This window comes from Primulina eburnea, chromosome 8 (assembly GCF_022965805.1).
Source record: "Primulina eburnea isolate SZY01 chromosome 8, ASM2296580v1, whole genome shotgun sequence".
NCBI lineage: Eukaryota > Viridiplantae > Streptophyta > Magnoliopsida > Lamiales > Gesneriaceae > Primulina > Primulina eburnea.
In genome coordinates this window covers 5,567,388-5,587,731 of record NC_133108.1, presented here as the reverse complement: position 1 = coordinate 5,587,731, position 20,344 = coordinate 5,567,388, and the positions used below count along the sequence as shown (strand labels likewise).

The 20,344-nt window shown below is 37.5% G+C and overlaps 1 protein-coding gene across 2 annotated transcripts; it reads left to right on the top strand.

Moving 5' to 3' along the window:
* Nucleotides 1–3,268: 3,268 nt before the first annotated feature.
* LOC140838679 (BTB/POZ domain-containing protein At1g30440-like) lies at nucleotides 3,269–7,255 on the top strand. 2 transcript variants are annotated; one of them, XM_073205156.1, is made up of 5 exons: nucleotides 3,269–3,818; nucleotides 3,957–4,150; nucleotides 4,737–4,806; nucleotides 5,125–6,345; nucleotides 6,441–7,255. In XM_073205156.1, the coding sequence occupies exons 2-5, from the start codon at nucleotides 4,092–4,094 to the stop codon at nucleotides 7,017–7,019; spliced, it is 1,929 nt and encodes a 642-aa protein (XP_073061257.1). In that variant the 5' UTR covers nucleotides 3,269–3,818; nucleotides 3,957–4,091; the 3' UTR covers nucleotides 7,020–7,255. The 2 variants fall into 2 exon arrangements, with proteins under 2 accessions (XP_073061257.1, XP_073061256.1); XM_073205155.1 differs by having other exon boundaries at nucleotides 3,269–4,150.
* Nucleotides 7,256–20,344: the final 13,089 nt, after the last annotated feature.

The window sequence follows — 20,344 nt, the reverse complement described above, 5'->3', positions numbered from 1 at the left end:
CTAACTCATATCACAGGTATATCATTATCTAATGATATCAAATTCCACAACATGTTCTTTGATTTCTGATATCTTCAGTCGGAGTTATGTATGGTGGTGAATCCAGACAAAAATTTGTGTAATACGGTCTCGCATGTCGTTAGAAATACAGTTTGTGAATCCATCTTATGTTACATGACCTTCAATTATATGAGTTAGAAACTGTATTCGCAATCTGATTGAAGATCATGAACATGACTCGCTGATGTTGTTAGGAATTTCACATGTGAGCAAGACAAGTTTCGAGGTGCAACAGAGGAGAAAATATGCTGTAACCTCCGATCTTCCAGAAATTTATTTCCTTTAAAATAAGGTTATTTATCTATATAAATATTAATTTATTTATACGAGTTCGAAAAGCTGAGACTACCAATGGACCAAAAACAAAAATAGATAAAAGAAATTCGTTTCACCTACTTACTTACCCTTCCTTTGCAACCATTGATCTCGGTTGGTATTTTTTTAGGTATGGAAATTAAAATTTGTTCTAAAAATCTAATTCTACACGTGTGCTCTTTACCATAATTGGATTACAACCTAGGTAAAGTCGAATAGATTTTGCTAACAATCGTCTTGTGAAAAAATTTCATGTTATTTTTAAGATAATACATATAAAGCCAATAAAAAAAATGTCGAAGGCTAGCTCGAAAACGCCACGCAATAACATATTTAATTAATTTATATATTACACAAAAAATTTATATATTTATGTTGGTCCTAAAAAATAATTTGTTTGGCATAGATTATTACCCATTAAGACATGAGAAATTTGAGCGATAATTTGGTGGAGAGATTGACCAAGTCATGAACTTGACACCGAGCCACTGTCATTTTCCGACCCAAGGAGGACGGACAAGAAAACACTTGCAAACATTTTTTTTTTCTACTATAATATTATTACATTTTTTTATTCAAATTAAATTTAATAAAAAAATAGATTTTTATCATACACAATAATATATATGAACACAATAATATATATGATTTATATCAAAATGTCCAATATTGATTCTATAAATAAATTGATTAAATAATATTTCAAATATCTAACGTGTGTGTCTAAGTTGATAATATCTATTCTATTTTATTAAAGTCGAGGATATGATAATAACTATCCAAAAAAGACATCAAATTTTTCTTCCAACTCTATCATTGTATGATACTAATTATTATACTTTTTTTTTTATATTTCAACACACATTTTATTTTTATTTTTTTTATTTCAACAATTTAAATATCAATTTAATCTCTTAATAGTTTGTCAAATTTTACTCTAGTCCATCGATAATATTAGAAAAGACGGTACATACACATATCGCGTGTACAGAGTAACTAAAATAAATACAAGAATCATTGCGTGTAAGGGCCGGTCGCGACTCGTGATAAGCTCTAATCAATGCACGCTAGTATCGAGGCGCTTGGATGTGGAAGCCAAGCAGCCCACATTCATTTTCCTACATTATTTTCGGTTTTTTAAATAGTTTCTGTCTATTCATTAATTAATTTTTTGGGGTGAAAATTTTAAATTTCTCGCCAAAATAATTAAATAATAACTGAAATTTATTCAAACTCCTCATGTGCATTCATACGTAATGATGATATTCAACCATCCATGATATAATATTTTATATTATATATTCATAATAAGTGACCATAGCCATCATTCTGACCCAGAAATTGTAGGAGAAAAGTCATTATTACACGCTAAATTAGCATTTTTTTTAAGTATAAAAGCATAGATTTCCATTAGTTGGGTTTAAGCCCGACTCCACTTGAGCGGGTCTAAACCCGATTAATAACCCAAATTGAGGTGGATAACGGATTTTAATGGCCTCGTTTTGGAAAATTTTATTTTATATTAAATAAAAAATGTATTATTCTTAGCTATAATTCACTATATTTTCATCATTTTGTTGTTAAATTATCATTCGATTGTTATTATTTGGATATAATTTTGGGATTTTTTTGTTAGAAATAAAATCGTTTTTAATGTTTGACACGAGGTTGAATCAATCGAGTTTTAAGTGAGGAAAACTCATTCTTATCCCTATTTTTATCAAGATAAAAACTCGTGTGAGACATTCTCACTGGTCGTGTGATACCCTTGTCCCACATCGAAAAAAATCAAGATTTAAAATGAGTTTATAATGATTTACAATGGACTTCTATAGCAACTTGGGTTAATCATTTTCGTAAAGCGAGGACGAATACGAAGTAGTTGCTATAGGGGCTCATTGTGCAGTCACGCAGCCGCGGGCCCGGGCTCGAGGCGTGACAGAATGGTATCAGAGCCGGTCACTGGCATGGAACACCGGGAAATAAGTGCTATGCGGGGCAAAGTGCTACGTGCATGAGAGCCACCTCTTGAACCTGCGGGGCAAAGTGCTACATGACGGGAGCCACCTCTTGAACCTGTAGGAGCCACCTCTAGATTCTCGGTGCTGGTGGATCGAGGAGTCAGGTCGCGACGAGGACGTCGCGTTCTGAAGGAGGGGTGATTGTGATACCCTTGTCACACATCGAAAAAAATCAAGATTTAAAATGAGTTTATAATGGCTTACAATGGATTTCTATAGCAACTTGGGTTAATCATTTTCGTAAAGCGAGGACGAATACGAAGTAGTTGCTATAGGGACGAATACGAAGTAGTTGCTATAGGGGCTCATTGTGCAGTCACGCAGCCGCAGGCCCGGGCTCGAGTCGTGACAGGTCGTTTATTTGGGTCATTCATGAAAAAATATTACTTTTTATGCTAAGAGTTTTACTTTTTATTGTGAATATCGGTAGGGTTACCCGTCTAACAAGAGATCTATTCTTTTATCAAATTTGGTTATATTTTTTGTCACAACGTTTTTTTGATATAATTTTTGTCATATTTTTTTAATCAAAATAGAAATTTAATTCTAAACGTTAGATTTTGATGCAAACTAACTATGAAAACTATAGTTTTTTTTTTCACAAATTTGAATAAATTATATTATATTATCATGTCATCCTTTGGCATTGTCAATTTTTCCACATTCCCATCTGCTTAGGATCCACTACCCACACACCTTGCTATAAATTATCTTTAATAAAGAAAGAATTAAAGCATTAAAGAAAGCAATGCGTCCACATGGTCTGGCTGGATGAGCAGATATCAGTTGCTTTCAAAAACCGGAGATGACCTAATCAAAAAATAAATAAATGAGAGAGGTTTCAAGATTTGCATTTTCGGTAATTTCATTTGATTATTGATATATAATCCATCATTTCACCATCACTAACTATAAAATCCCAAATGGGTTTTGGCTTTTAATTTAGAATCTCTAAGCAATGAGTACGTTTCGAAAGAAAGGTCCCACTTTTATGAAGGAGTTGTTTGTGTTTCAGAGCAGCCATTAATTATGATTTCCCAAGCTCTGTCGTGCAATATAATATTAAGAAATTTATGCGGGTTTCCCTTAATTTCTACTCTAGTTATTCTTTAATGGGAGCGAGGGTTCCGGAGGCTCATGTGGCACGAAGGGCTGAAAATTGGAATCTTCTTGGGTTTAAAGAAGGCAGTAGTTTGTGTCAGAACAACTGGGTGGTTTTATTTTTTTGGAGGGGTTGACCTAAACTTGTCGTCTGATTCGAAAATTTTATAATTTCTTGAATACGTTTCGCTCTGGAGTGAGATTTTGGGTTAGCTGGCGATTGGTTTTTTCTTTGGGGACAGAGAAATGAATAGAAATTACTCTATTGGGGTTTGCTTGTGGAGCAGCTTGCCGCATTAATAGCATAAAGCTGGCGTCTTTGTAAGTGGGCTTCCGCAAGATCATAGTTTTCTTCGGTGTTTCTTGCTCATCAATACTTTTTAAGTTTTGCTTTTAGTTTAGGTTTTTGTAAACCGCTTTTGTAAGTATTGAAGAGGAGAAATTTTGTGTTGGTTTAAGATTTGTTGCTGCTCAAAAAAATTGAAGTGCCATTGCTTTGGTTGAAGAAATATTGGGTCGGAGGAAGAGCATTGTTGATCCTCAGGAAAAGGTTCAGAAACTGAAGCATTTTCATCTGGAGTGCATTTTTAGGAGATGGCGTGCATGAAATTGGGATCTAAAACTGATGCATTTCAGAAGCAAGGCCAAGCCTGGTTCGTTCATCTACCCTTCAACATGAACCTTTTAGCTATTATTGGAATTCTTATTTTGGGAACTACTTACTATCCTTTTGTTTGGTTGATTTTGCTGATAATTTTCAAGTATGATTGTCCCGTTGTTTTATATTGCTCTTGGTTTGAGTTCATGAAACCGTGATCCTTGCTCCGATGTTGGTTTCTGATTTTGCTTCATCCTGAGAAGATCAATATCTAATGGTGTGTTCATTGAAAGATTTGATTCAGATGAATAAATTTGAAGTGACTCCTGTGATCGGGAATTTGATTACTTTTTTATTTTTTTGTTAAAAAAAGTTAAAATTAAAGCTGAAGGATTTGATATTCATGGATTTGAAAACTATACAAATGTTTAGAATGGATTTGGACTAAAAAGTTGAAAATCCAGTCACAAACTGAAAACTAATCGATTCTTCTTTTAGCATTCTAACAGAATGATTTGAAATTGAAGGTGTTTGTTTCGCTGTTATTTATCGGTTTATGTCAGTGAAGTTACTGGAGTTGACTGTTAAATGCAGTAGTGATTTGTCTCTTGAGTGTGCTTATTTTCTTCTTCTAACTACAGGTTCTGCACGACCGGTCTCCCCAGTGATATAGTCGTAGAAGTTGGGGAAATGTCCTTTCATCTTCACAAGGTATTATTTTGCTTTTCATGGATGATGTTTACTGCCTCTCATTATCTTAATGTTATAATTTACCGATTCAGGTTTAATGTGCACGTATCAGATCTTAATGTGGTAGGTAGTTGTGACTTATTCAACATAGCAGTATTTGTTTCGAGAATATGTTAATAATGTTCTGAGAAGACATCTAAAAGAAATACTGATTAATTTTTTTTGATTCCCCGTGTACTTGAGTCCCACTTGAATAAATTGTTTTGCTCGTTATATCTCCAAAAGAAATCTCAACATGATTTTGTTTTCATTTACTGAAGTCAAATTTACGTTCCGTAGTTTCCGTTGCTCTCAAGAAGTGGGGTTATGGAAAGACTAATTGCAGAGGCGTCTGAAGGAGGAGGAGTATCTATCATTAAGCTTCCTGATGTTCCTGGAGGGACAAAATCTTTTGAACTTGTAGCTAAATTTTGCTACGGGGTTAAACTCGAACTTACTGCTGCTAATGTGGTATACCTTCGGTGTGCTGCCGAACATCTTGAAATGACTGAAGAATACGGGGAGGGAAACCTCATTTCTCAGACTGAAATATTTCTCAATCAAGTGGTTCTACGTAACTGGAAGGACTCTTTGAAAGCACTCCAAACCTGTGATGATATTCTCTCTTATGCTGAGGAACTCCAAATCCCTAAAAGATGCATTGATTGTTTAGCTGCAAAGGCATGTACCGACCCAAATTTGTTTGGGTGGCCTGTGATGGAGCATGGTGGCCCGATGCAAAGTCCAGGAGGAAGTGTTTTATGGAATGGGATAAGCACCGGCGCTAGGCCAAGAAATTCGAATTCAGATTGGTGGTATGAGGATGCATCATCTCTAAGCTTACCTCTTTACAAAAGGTTAATATCGGCGTTGGAATCTCGGGGAGTAAAACAGGAAATTATCGCCGGTTCTCTTAATTCTTATGCAAGAAAGTACCTGCCAGGACTAAACCGGCGCCAGGGTGCCAGTGAGTCCAGCAACCGGCTTGCACCAGTGGGATCGGTGGTCTCATTACCTGAAGAGGATCAAAAGCTGCTTCTCGAAGAGATTGACCATTTACTCCCGATGCAGAAGGGTCTGGTCCCAACCAAATTTCTATTTGGTTTACTTAAAACAGCCAAGATTCTTCGAGTAAACCCCTCTTGCACATCGAATTTGGAGAAAAGGATAGGTGTCCAGCTCGATCAAGCGACTCTAGAGGATCTATTGATGCCGAATTTTTCGTACTCCATGGAAACCCTGTATGATGTGGATTGCGTGTATCGGATTCTAGAGCATTTCATGGCTGTGGATCAGGTACTCGGTGGTGCATCTCCAGGTTCTGATGATGGTCACTTAATGGGATCACCATCTCTGACACCGATCACGATGGTTGCCAAACTGATTGATGGGTACCTTGCGGAGGTTGCACCAGACGTTAATCTGAAACTCCCGAAGTTTCAGTCTTTAATGGCTGCTGTTCCTGAATACGCACGTCCCTTGGATGACGGTCTTTATCGTGCCATAGATATTTATCTCAAGGTAATTTTTCCAACAGACTCAGTTTTATGAGATACATGCGTCTTGAAGCACTTCGTGAAAGTTTATTTATTTTTTATTTGTTTTCCTGCAACCAGTCGCATCCATGGCTAGCAGAATCAGACAGAGAGCAACTCTGCCGGCTTATGGACTGCCAGAAACTGTCATTGGAAGCTTGCACCCATGCGGCTCAGAACGAAAGGCTTCCTCTGAGAATAATAGTCCAAGTCCTCTTCTTTGAGCAGCTGCAACTGAGGACTTCAATAGCAGGCTGCTTCCTCGTCTCGGAAAATCTTGACGGGTCGAGACAATTAAGAAGCGGGTTGATGGGTCAAAATGATGGAGGGTGGGCCAACGCTGTCCGTGAAAACCAGGTCTTGAAAGTAGGCATGGATAGCATGAGGATGAGAGTTTCAGAGCTCGAAAAGGAGTGCTCTAACATGCGGCAAGAAATCGAGAAACTAGGTCGGGGGAAAGAATCCAGCGCCTGGGGGAACGTCTCGAAGAAGTTTGGGTTCCGATTGAAGTCTCAAATGTGCAGTGCTCAAGAGGAATCTGTCAGCAAGTACAACAGCAGTGGTAGTGTGAAAACGGAGAAGGGGGGGAGACATACAGTAAAAATCGAGAAGGCGAAAGATAAAAACGGGAAGGAGAAGAGAAAGCTGACTTCAGATTAATGAACTTCTTGATTTGTTTCTATTTTAGTTCATGCGTGTCATGTTCCATTATCGTGCTTTGTTAGCGGGTAGATTCGAAATTGTGATCATGTACCATTCTCAAGTATCTTGAAACTTACTTTATGATGAATTTCTTTCTTTCTTTCTCTCTTTCTTTTTTCCGCAGGCTAAATCTACCAATTTCTTGGTCCCTCGTTGTAATCATACAAAATATGTTGAGTGGATTCCATTTTTTTCTTTTGTTTGTTGTCTTTTAAGCAAAACGAATTATCTCTCTTAGGGAGCAGGAAAAGTATATTTCAATGGACAAACTATTCAGAAGTTTTGGGTACTTTTTCTGGGACTGTATGGGGTTTTTAACGGGTACCAGTCTCCTTTCGTTTGCATATGATTCGTGCTATATAATAGTATTTTATTTTTGTAATACCTCATAATTAGGTTTATGCAATATTTAATTATTTTTTATAGTGTTAATAATTCCTTAATTAATATATACAGATTCAGGCCATCTCCCACCCATAAATCTATTTTGGTGCAGTTTCTGCCCTAAAATAGTGCAGTTTCTGCACCAAATATAACATTCATCTCCAACCCATTTACTTCAAATCTTACACTAAAAAGTATATTCCTAGAATATTCTTTTTGTTTACTATTTATTTATAAATTTAACAATATAATTATAATTAATGTTAATATTAGTGTTATAAATATAATTTTATTTTTATTTATATTTAAATTTATTTATTTGATTCTGATATATATTAACTCTAATATTTATAAAACGAATTAATACAAATGCTTCATTATTAAAATTGACATAATTTTAATACAGATAATTTATTTTTAAAACTTAATTTGAATCCAAATTCAAACATCTGAACAACTATATTCCTCCCACAAATGATCAATTAAAGCATTTCGTAATACATAATGAACACAAATAATAATATTTAAAAATCATTAAATCAAATTAGTTTTTAAATATTAACAAATATATTTTTTAAAATTTTTAGCATTAAATATCTAATTAATAAAATAAATATTATACTATTATTTTATAATATTTACAATTTTTAATACAATTATTTATAATAAAAAAAATTAAAAAAAAATGACCCCTGCGCCAAATTTGGCGCAGGAGGAGAGGGGCAGCGCTATTTTGGTGAAATAGCGCTGCCCCGTTGGAGCATTGAAAGCTGCGCCAAAATGGTGTTTTACACCATTTTGGCGCAGCGTTGGAGTTGCCCTCACAGCATGCATGCATAGGAAAGTATCATTATCATCATGTTTATTTAACCAACACATCACCACCTTTATTGTCGAACCTGTGATCGGAAGATATCCAACATGGATAGAAAGAAAGGCTTGCTTATAAACTGAAGCCATTCACTTGAAGAATTTCAAGAGTTTCTTAGCATAATTTTCGAGTATTAGGAGCTGGTCTAGAGTAGGGTTAGAGTGGTGTGAGAATGATGTTTTTAGTTAGTTCAAACCCCTCTTTTAGAACGCGACGTTTTCGTCGCTGTCTAACCTCTCGATCCACCAACGTCGAGAATCTAGAGATGGTTATGTAACACTTTATCTCCCAGGTTCAAGAGGTGACTCACATGCACGTAGCACTTTTTCTTTCATAGCACTTATTTCTCGATGTTTTTTGTCGATGACCGGCTCTGATACCATTATGTCACGTCCCGAACTTGGGCTCACGGCTGCGTGGCTGCACAATGGACTCCTATAACAACTACTTTATATTCATCTTTGCTTTTACGAAAATGATTAACCTAAGTTGTTATAGAAGTCCAATATAACATATTATAAACTTATTTTAAATATTTAATTTTTATCATATAAGACAAGATAGATATATCAAAACTTTGATCCTAATGACATAAACATAAATTAAATACTATAGTGATATATAGTATGTCAAACTGATAATATATATATTAAGACAAATAGGTATAAAATATTGCCAATGGTTATCCTCGCAAGATTCTAGCATCAAACGTAAGATTCCGAGTCACCAAACAGATCCTTTTTTTCTCTCCTTGTCATTTTCAAGTCCCCATCCCCATCTTATTATTTTTATTGTTATTATCATAGAACATGACATGGGAAACGTAAATAATTTAAAGTTTCATCTATACTAAGAATGTTCGAATTAGTATAATAGATATACTTAGAACATGACATGGGAAACGTAAATAATTTAAAGTTTCATCTATACTAAGAATGTTCGAATTAGTATAATAGATATACTTATGATCGATTAATTACACGTTTTATTCTTTATTAATTTTTTTTAGAGGAGCTTTTCACATAAAATTTATCTGATTGACATGATTTCTATATTACTACGTGCAGTTTGACGATTTATCCTGTTCATGCTTACAAATAACTACTGCCAATTTCTAGTTAAAAATAATATAAAGTTCCAATTATCGTGTTTCTATTTTAGTTCATGCGTGTCATTTTCCATTATCGTGCTTTGTTAGCGGGTAGATTCGAAATTGTGATCATGTACCATTCTCAAGTATCTTGAAAACTTACTTTCTGATGAATTTCTTTCTTTCTTTCTTTTTTTTCCCGCAGGCTAAATCTACCAATTTCTCGGTCCCTCGTTGTAATCATACTGAATATGTTGAGTACTGGATTCCATTTTTTTTCTTTTGTTTGTTGTTTTTTAAGCAGAACGAATTATCTCTCTTAGGGAGCAGAAAAAGTATATTCCAATGGACAAGTCTCCTTTCGCTTGCATGTGATTCGTGCTATATGATAGTATTTTTATTTTGTAATACCTCATAATTAGGTTTATGCAATATTTAATTATTTTTTATAGTGTTAATAATTAATATATATATATATATATATATATATATATATATATATATATATATATATATATATATATATATATATATATATATAGATTCAAAGCACATAGGAAGGTATCATTGTCATCACGTTTGTTTAATCAACACATCACCACCTTTATTGTCGAACTTGTGATCGGAAGATATCCAACATGGATCGGAAGAAATGCTTGCTTTTTGGCTATAAAATGAAGCCATTCACTTGAAGACTTTCTTAGCATAATTTTCGAGTTTTAAGAGCTGGTGTATAGTAGGGTTAGAGTGATTTCAGAATGAAGTTTTTAATTGTTGAAAAAAGAGGGGAAAATATCATTTATATATTCAAACCCCTCCTTTAGAACGCGACGTCTTCGTCGCGGTCTAACATCTCGATCCACCAGCATCGAGAATCTAGAAGTGGGTTATGTAATAATTTATCCCGCAGGTTCAAGAGGTGACTCACATGTACGTAGCACTTTGCCCTGCATAACACTTATTTCTCGATGTTCTTTGTCGATGACCGGCTCTAATATCATTATGTCACGCCCCGAACTTGGGCTCGTGGCTGCGTGACTGCACAATAGGCTCCTATAGCAACTATTTTGTATTCATCTTCGCTTTTACGAAAATGATTAACCTAAGTTGCTATAGAGGTCTAATGTAACACATTATAAACTCATTTTAAATATTTAATTTTTATTATATAAGACAAGAGATATCACAACTTTGATCCTGATGACATAAAAAAAATTAAATACTACAAAGATATATAGTATGTCAAACTGTTGTGATTCGAAATAATATATATATATATATATATATATATATATATATATATATATATATATATATATATATATATATATATTTGACATACTATTTATCACTGTAGGTATAAAATATATTTGACAAATAGGTATAAAATATTGCCAATGGTTATCCTCGCAAGATTATATATATATATATATATTTGACATACTATTTATCACTGTAGTATTTATATATATTAAGACAAATAGGTATAAAATATTGCCAATGGTTATCCTCGCAAGATTCTAGCATCAAACGTAAGATTCCGAGTCACCAAACAGATTCTTTTATCTCTCCTTTTTTTTTTCAAGTCCCCATCTTATTACTTTTATTGTTATTATCATAAAATATGCCAAGGGAAACATAAATAATTTAAAGTTTCATCTACGAAGAGTTTTCGAATTAGTGTAATAGATATACTTGTGATCTATTAATTACATATTTTATTCTTTATTAAATCTTTTTTGGATATGCTTTTTACGTAAAATTTATCAGATTAACATGATTTACATATTATTATGTTCAGCTCTTCGATTTACCCTGTTCATACTTACAAATAACTGTTGCGAGTTTCTTGTTAAAAATAATATAAAGTTCCAATTGCCGTCATAGAGATTCAGTTCATAATATCATATGGAAAAAGCCGGCAGCCGTCTGAGGACAATCTTGTAAAAAAAAGGGTGAAAACCCCAGGGCCCCACACAGAGTCGTTCCAAATCCCGTGTGAATGGAGGTAAATCAGGGTTATGCACCGACAACATGTACCCAGAGGAGAGGTTGACTGAAGCAATTCACCATAAAAGAGGAGTCGAGATTCGAATCCTTGCCAACATGGATTAACAGTCTTTAACTTCAGGCCTTTACCACACGGTCTATGCCCCTGAAGCGTCTGAGGACAATCTTGTACCTCGAAGGCGATATGAACTTTGATCGATGGCGACAGCTAAATTAATCTTTATTTAATAATTTGAGCTTCCAAGTTTTGTTTTTTTTGTCAATAAAAAATAATTGATTTCACATCTATTGCATAACCACCAATGGATGGTAACGACAAGAGTCTCTGTCTTTATCTCAAAATTGAAGTAAAATAATATATGATCATATTGTCTTACTAGCTAAAGGTAGATATGAAATACACAAGGAAAAAATATGGATATTTTTTTTTCTGTGTAATTTAGCAAATTCTCTAAATTAAATGAGTTTTAACTTTTAATTCAAAACATTGAGTTTCAACATTGGTAACTCGAGAAAATGCTATGAGAAAATTTGTATAGTAGGTCTTTTATGAGACGGTCTCACGAATCTTTATTTGTGAGACATGTCAACCCTATCGATATTCACAATAAAAAGTAATACTCTTAGCATAAAAAGTAATATTTTTTGATGGATGACCTAAATAAGAAGATTCGTATCACAAAATATGATCCGTGAGACCGTCTGTAGTAGCCCGAATTCCAAATTGGGTAATTAACGGATTAATGGTGATTAAGAAGGTTTAATGTGTAATTTTGACCGTGGTCATGATCGGACGGACCGAAGATGGTTCGGTAGCACCGAAGAGTTCGGACGATCCGAAGTGAGTTCGGTGGATCCGATCATGAGGTGTCAAGAGCCGATGGACACGTGGGAGTTCGGACGTTCCGAAGTGTAGGTTCGGTGGATCCGATCATGAGGTGTCAAGAGCCGATGGACACGTGGGAGTTCGGACGTTCCGAAGTGTAGGTTCGGTGGATCCGATCGTGAGGTGTCAAGAGCTGATGGACACGTAGGAGTTCGAACGTTCCGAAGTAGGTTCGGTGGATCCGAACATAGCCTATAAATAGTGCTCGGAATTCCTCATTTTGGATGGCAAGTTCTTGAAGTTGTGTCTCATAGTTGAGAGGTTTGGAAGGTTTCTAGGGTTAGTTGTTGGTCGAGCGATAGCCAAGAGCTGCCAGGATTGGTAGTGTAGCGACGCTTGAGTTACGAGGCAATCGACATCAAAGGGCTGTCGACGGACGAAGGTAAACCCTAAACCTTTGGTAGTACTGGTTTTGCTAGTCGAGCATGGTAGTATTGTTCATTGGGTATGCTTTTGATGCGTAGGCTTGTTCTAGACCTGATTAGCGGTGTTGCGTAAGGCTAGGCTTGCTGTGATAGAGGTACGAAAGTACTATCCGAGATATCCTGGTCGAGTATACATTCTTATATGTGTTGCATGATTATGTGGTGCATTGATATATGTCATATGATGCATGCTATTATGTCACGTTTATTACTGCATGTTGCATTTCATGTTGAGCCGTATCTCCTTCGAGATAGCCTTTACTGTTGAGCTGTATCTCTTTCGAGATAAGCTATATCTTGTGGGGCCGCTCAGCCCTGTCTTATTTTGTGGACGCATGGACACCGAGAGTACACAGTGGCCGACGGGTCGGGAGGGCTTCGGTGATCCGGGACATTTTAGGTCCACGTCTGTTCTTGTAGTGGATGCAGTGACCCAGAGGAGTACCGCGCGGCACTATCCACTTGGCGCCTCTAGACTGAGCATTTTGAGATCCTTTGTTACTCCTGTTTCTTGACTACCCTGGTATCATATCATAGCATGTGCATTTCATATAGGCTTGTATACTCATACTTTTGTACTGGGCGTTCTTATCGCTCACGTCCTCGGTTTTGTTTATCTTGGACACCCCATTCCCACGGGGCAGGCCTCAGGTTGGACAGCTCGGGAAGAGCAGGAGGAGGACAGTGAGTATCTGGTTGGTTTAGTTTTCAGTACTATTCTATTTCGATATGGTTGTACCGAATATATTTTGAGATTGTTCTGATTTCGATTGGGTTGTATAACTACTGTCATTTGTCCATATTTCCGCTGTTATCTCTGATTATTATTAATTAAGTTAGTTGCATGCTTAGTTCTTGATTAGTAGGTGATTCTGGAACGGGTCACTACATTTATGGTATCAGAGCATGCTTACGATTTTGGGATATAGATTCTGTTTTGGGATTTTCGTTGACCATTTTACCATTTTCCCCATTCTATCTTGTAGCGATGGCTGACCACTTTGGTGATGAGAGTAGTCAGGAAAGTGTAGGTCGTTGGGGTGACCAGGACGATTTGTTAAGCGTCATAAGTTACCGTATGTTTCTCTAGACGTCATTCTTTCCGTTTCTACCCCGATGGGTCATTCGGTGTTAGCAAAACGTCTAGTGATGGGTTGTCCCTTAGATTTTGAGGGTAACGAATTGATTGCAAATCTTATGATCTTGGAGATGGAAGATTTTGATTGTATTCTAGGTATAGACCTATTGACTACCTACCGAGCTACCGTGGATTGTTACCAGAAGCTTGTTCAGTTTCGTACGACTGAGAGCTCTAGTTGGTTTTTCTATGGTGAGGGAGCGCGACCTCCGATGCCAGTGGTATCTGCTCTGAAAGCCTGTCGTGCTTTAGAGGCGAGCGGGGAAGGCTACCTCATCTATGCGATTGATTCTTCCACAGGTAGTGTTGGTATAGATGATATTCCAGTGGTTTGTGAATCTCCTGATGTTTTTCCAGATAAGATTCCTGGTTTTCCTCCGGTTAGAGAGGTGGAATTTGGCATTGAGTTAATGCCAGGGACTGTACCGATTTCTCGTGCCCCCTATCGTCTTGCTCCGTCAGAGATGAGAGAATTGAAGCAGCAATTGCAGGATCTTCTTGATAAAGGTTATATTCGCCCAAGTGTTTCACCTTGGGGAGCTCCAGTCTTGTTTGTCAAGAAAAAGGATGGGTCGATGCGGTTGTGTATTGATTATCGCCAGCTGAATCGTGTGACGATTAAAAACAAGTATCCATTACCTCGTATCGATGACTTGTTCGATCAACTTCAGGGTACTTCTGTTTACTCCATGATTGACTTGCGATCGGGTTATCATCAGATGAGAGTTAGGGATGATGATATTTCCAAGACTGCATTTCGTACTCGATATGGGCATTACGAGTTTCTAGTTATGCCATTTGGATTGACGAATGCGCCAGCAGTGTTCATGGATCTGATGAATCGAGTCTTTCGGGATTTTCTAGATCAGTTGTGTTCAACAACAATTGAGATGTAATAACGATGTTGTTATTTCGTTTTGTTCATCCTCTAAGCCTGATTTCGAGGACGAAATCTTTTTAAGGGGGGGAGAATGTAGTAGCCCGAATTCCAAATTGGGTAATTAACGGATTAATGGTGATTAAGAAGGTTTAATGTGTAATTTTGACCGTGGTCATGATCGGACGGACCGAAGATGGTTCGGTAGCACCGAAGAGTTCGGACGATCCGAAGTGAGTTCGGTGGATCCGATCATGAGGTGTCAAGAGTCGATGGACACGTGGGAGTTCGGACGTTCCGAAGTGTAGGTTCGGTGGATCCGATCATGAGGTGTCAAGAGCCGATGGACACGTGGGAGTTCGGACGTTCCGAAGTGTAGGTTCGGTGGATCCGATCGTGAGGTGTCAAGAGCTGATGGACACGTAGGAGTTCGGACGTTCCGAAGTAGGTTCGGTGGATCCGAACATAGCCTATAAATAGTGCTCGGAATTCCTCATTTTGGATGGCAAGTTCTTGAAGTTGTGTCTCATAGTTGAGAGGTTTGGAAGGTTTCTAGGGTTAGTTGTTGGTCGAGCGATAGCCAAGAGCTGCCAGGATTGGTAGTGTAGCGACGCCTGAGTTACGAGGCAATCGACATCAAAGGGCTGTCGACGGACGAAGGTAAACCCTAAACCTTTGGTAGTACTGGTTTTGCTAGTCGAGCATGGTAGTATTGTTCATTGGGTATGCTTTTGATGCGTAGGCTTGTTCTAGACCTGATTAGCGGTGTTGCGTAAGGCTAGGCTTGCTGTGATAGAGGTACGAAAGTACTATCCGAGATATCCTGGTCGAGTATACATTCTTATATGTGTTGCATGATTATGTGGTGCATTGATATATGTCATATGATGCATGCTATTATGTCACGTTTATTACTGCATGTTGCATTTCATGTTGAGCCGTATCTCCTTCGAGATAGCCTTTACTGTTGAGCTGTATCTCTTTCGAGATAAGCTATATCTTGTGGGGCCGCTCAGCCCTGTCTTATTTTGTGGACGCATGGACACCGAGAGTACACAGTGGCCGACGGGTCGGGAGGGCTTCGGTGATCCGGGACATTTTAGGTCCACGTCTGTTCTTGTAGTGGATGCAGTGACCCAGAGGAGTACCGCGCGGCACTATCCACTTGGCGCCTCTAGACTGAGCATTTTGAGATCCTTTGTTACTCCTGTTTCTTGACTACCCTGGTATCATATCATAGCATGTGCATTTCATATAGGCTTGTATACTCATACTTTTGTACTGGGCGTTCTTATCGCTCACGTCCTCGGTTTTGTTTATCTTGGACACCCCATTCCCACGGGGCAGGCCTCAGGTTGGACAGCTCGGGAAGAGCAGGAGGAGGACAGTGAGTATCTGGTTGGTTTAGTTTTCAGTACTATTCTATTTCGATATGGTTGTACCGAATATATTTTGAGATTGTTCTGATTTCGATTGGGTTGTATAACTACTGTCATTTGTCCATATTTCCGCTGTTATCTCTGATTATTATTAATTAAGTTAGTTGCATGCTTAGTTCTTGATTAGTAGGTGATTCTGGAACGGGTCACTACATTTATGGTATCAGAGCATGCTTACGATTTTGGGATATAGATTCTGTTTTGGGATTTTCGTTGACCATTTTACCATTTTCCCCATTCTATCTTGTAGCGATGGCTGACCACTTTGGTGATGAGAGTAGTCAGGAAAGTGTAGGTCGTTGGGGTGACCAGGACGATTTGTTAAGCGTCATAAGTTACCGTATGTTTCTCTAGACGTCATTCTTTCCGTTTCTACCCCGATGGGTCATTCGGTGTTAGCAAAACGTCTAGTGATGGGTTGTCCCTTAGATTTTGAGGGTAACGAATTGATTGCAAATCTTATGATCTTGGAGATGGAAGATTTTGATTGTATTCTAGGTATAGACCTATTGACTACCTACCGAGCTACCGTGGATTGTTACCAGAAGCTTGTTCAGTTTCGTACGACTGAGAGCTCTAGTTGGTTTTTCTATGGTGAGGGAGCGCGACCTCCGATGCCAGTGGTATCTGCTCTGAAAGCCTGTCGTGCTTTAGAGGCGGGCGGGGAAGGCTACCTCATCTATGCGATTGATTCTTCCACAGGTAGTGTTGGTATAGATGATATTCCAGTGGTTTGTGAATCTCCTGATGTTTTTCCAGATAAGATTCCTGGTTTTCCTCCGGTTAGAGAGGTGGAATTTGGCATTGAGTTAATGCCAGGGACTGTACCGATTTCTCGTGCCCCCTATCGTCTTGCTCCGTCAGAGATGAGAGAATTGAAGCAGCAATTGCAGGATCTTCTTGATAAAGGTTATATTCGCCCAAGTGTTTCACCTTGGGGAGCTCCAGTCTTGTTTGTCAAGAAAAAGGATGGGTCGATGCGGTTGTGTATTGATTATCGCCAGCTGAATCGTGTGACGATTAAAAACAAGTATCCATTACCTCGTATCGATGACTTGTTCGATCAACTTCAGGGTACTTCTGTTTACTCCATGATTGACTTGCGATCGGGTTATCATCAGATGAGAGTTAGGGATGATGATATTTCCAAGACTGCATTTCGTACTCGATATGGGCATTACGAGTTTCTAGTTATGCCATTTGGATTGACGAATGCGCCAGCAGTGTTCATGGATCTGATGAATCGAGTCTTTCGGGATTTTCTAGATCAGTTGTGTTCAACAACAATTGAGATGTAATAACGATGTTGTTATTTCGTTTTGTTCATCCTCTAAGCCTGATTTCGAGGACGAAATCTTTTTAAGGGGGGGAGAATGTAGTAGCCCGAATTCCAAATTGGGTAATTAACGGATTAATGGTGATTAAGAAGGTTTAATGTGTAATTTTGACCGTGGTCATGATCGGACGGACCGAAGATGGTTCGGTAGCACCGAAGAGTTCGGACGATCCGAAGTGAGTTCGGTGGATCCGATCATGAGGTGTCAAGAGTCGATGGACACGTGGGAGTTCGGACGTTCCGAAGTGTAGGTTCGGTGGATCCGATCATGAGGTGTCAAGAGCCGATGGACACGTGGGAGTTCGGACGTTCCGAAGTGTAGGTTCGGTGGATCCGATCGTGAGGTGTCAAGAGCTGATGGACACGTAGGAGTTCGGACGTTCCGAAGTAGGTTCGGTGGATCCGAACATAGCCTATAAATAGTGCTCGGAATTCCTCATTTTGGATGGCAAGTTCTTGAAGTTGTGTCTCATAGTTGAGAGGTTTGGAAGGTTTCTAGGGTTAGTTGTTGGTCGAGCGATAGCCAAGAGCTGCCAGGATTGGTAGTGTAGCGACGCCTGAGTTACGAGGCAATCGACATCAAAGGGCTGTCGACGGACGAAGGTAAACCCTAAACCTTTGGTAGTACTGGTTTTGCTAGTCGAGCATGGTAGTATTGTTCATTGGATATGCTTTTGATGCGTAGGCTTGTTCTAGACCTGATTAGCGGTGTTGCGTAAGGCTAGGCTTGCTGTGATAGAGGTACGAAAGTACTATCCGAGATATCCTGGTCGAGTATACATTCTTATATGTGTTGCATGATTATGTGGTGCATTGATATATGTCATATGATGCATGCTATTATGTCACGTTTATTACTGCATGTTGCATTTCATGTTGAGCCGTATCTCCTTCGAGATAGCCTTTACTGTTGAGCTGTATCTCTTTCGAGATAAGCTATATCTTGTGGGGCCGCTCAGCCCTGTCTTATTTTGTGGACGCATGGACACCGAGAGTACACAGTGGCCGACGGGTCGGGAGGGCTTCGGTGATCCGGGACATTTTAGGTCCACGTCTGTTCTTGTAGTGGATGCAGTGACCCAGAGGAGTACCGCGCGGCACTATCCACTTGGCGCCTCTAGACTGAGCATTTTGAGATCCTTTGTTACTCCTGTTTCTTGACTATCCTGGTATCATATCATAGCATGTGCATTTCATATAGGCTTGTATACTCATACTTTTGTACTGGGCGTTCTTATCGCTCACGTCCTCGGTTTTGTTTATCTTGGACACCCCATTCCCACGGGGCAGACCTCAGGTTGGACAGCTCGGGAAGAGCAGGAGGAGGACAGTGAGTATCTGGTTGGTTTAGTTTTCAGTACTATTCTATTTCGATATGGTTGTACCGAATATATTTTGAGATTGTTCTGATTTCGATTGGGTTGTATAACTACTGTCATTTGTCCATATTTCCGCTGTTATCTCTGATTATTATTAATTAAGTTAGTTGCATGCTTAGTTCTTGATTAGTAGGTGATTCTGGAACGGGTCACTACACCGTCTCACACGAGTTTGTGCCAAATTTGAAACCCCAGTCAATCAAAGTTTTATAAATGTCTGTATTCCAAAAGAAACTTTAGAGTTGCTTAAAAAAACTTTAGAGGATAATTGTTTTTTTACGGAGTGGATATTTTATACTACAACATATCATTTGGTAGAATAACTCCGGATTTCTTTGTTTTCATTTTTATTAATAATATTACTATATTCTTTTCCTGATTTTTCAAAACTTTTTCGAGTTTCCCAATATGGAAATATTTTTAATATTACCATTTCCAATACAAATTATTGTATTTTGTTGTAATTTTATATCACCATATATTTTTTCATTAGAATTCTTGTGATACGATCTCATAGAATTTTATTCGTGAGACGAATAATCATACTTACAAAAAAAAGTCATATCTTGTCATTGGGTGTTCCAAATAGAAGATTTGTCTCGTAAAACTGAATTATGATACTGTCTCACAAGAATTTTTATGTATGTTTTTAGCTCTCGCATTATCGGTCCCCAAAAATTTGACTCCTACGATTATTTTCATCTCCTTTCAAACAATACTAAAAATATTTAGACCCAAAAAAACCAAATATTATAATCTTATCTTCATTTTATTTCTAAAAAAATATTTCCATTTATTTTACATCTCGAAATATAATCATTACTTTTACTTAATTTTTTTCTCCTCCGGATATTTTTTTACAGTTTATATTCTATTCAAAAATGTTAATTATCCAGTATCAAATTCAGTTATTTATTTTAATTATCATACGAATCAATAAAATATTGTATCACAACCCTCTAAAATAGGGATGACAATTTCCTCCGAACCCGTTGGAGGATCCGATACCCGACCCGAATAGAAGAGGATATGGAGGGATTTTTAGACCCGATTAAATAATTGGGTAATCGGGTATAGGGATTTTCGGTTTTGGATATGGAGACGGGTTCGATATAATCCGACCCACGCCCTATCCGAATACCCGTTTAAATTAATATATAAATATATATATGTATATATATAGTAATTATATTTATTTATATTAAAGATTCATTTTCTCAAATCCAATGAAATCGATACTTTTTCTTTTCTCTTTATATATATATATATATATATGTATATATGTATATATAGTAATTATATTTATTTATATTAAAGATTCATTTTCTCAAATCCAAGTAAATCGATATTTTTTCTTTTCTCTTCCCTTTCACTTTCACTTTTACGTTTCAAGGTTTTGCCGCTCTTTTATTTTTCATTCAATTTCTCATCTTCTTCATTGGTAAGTT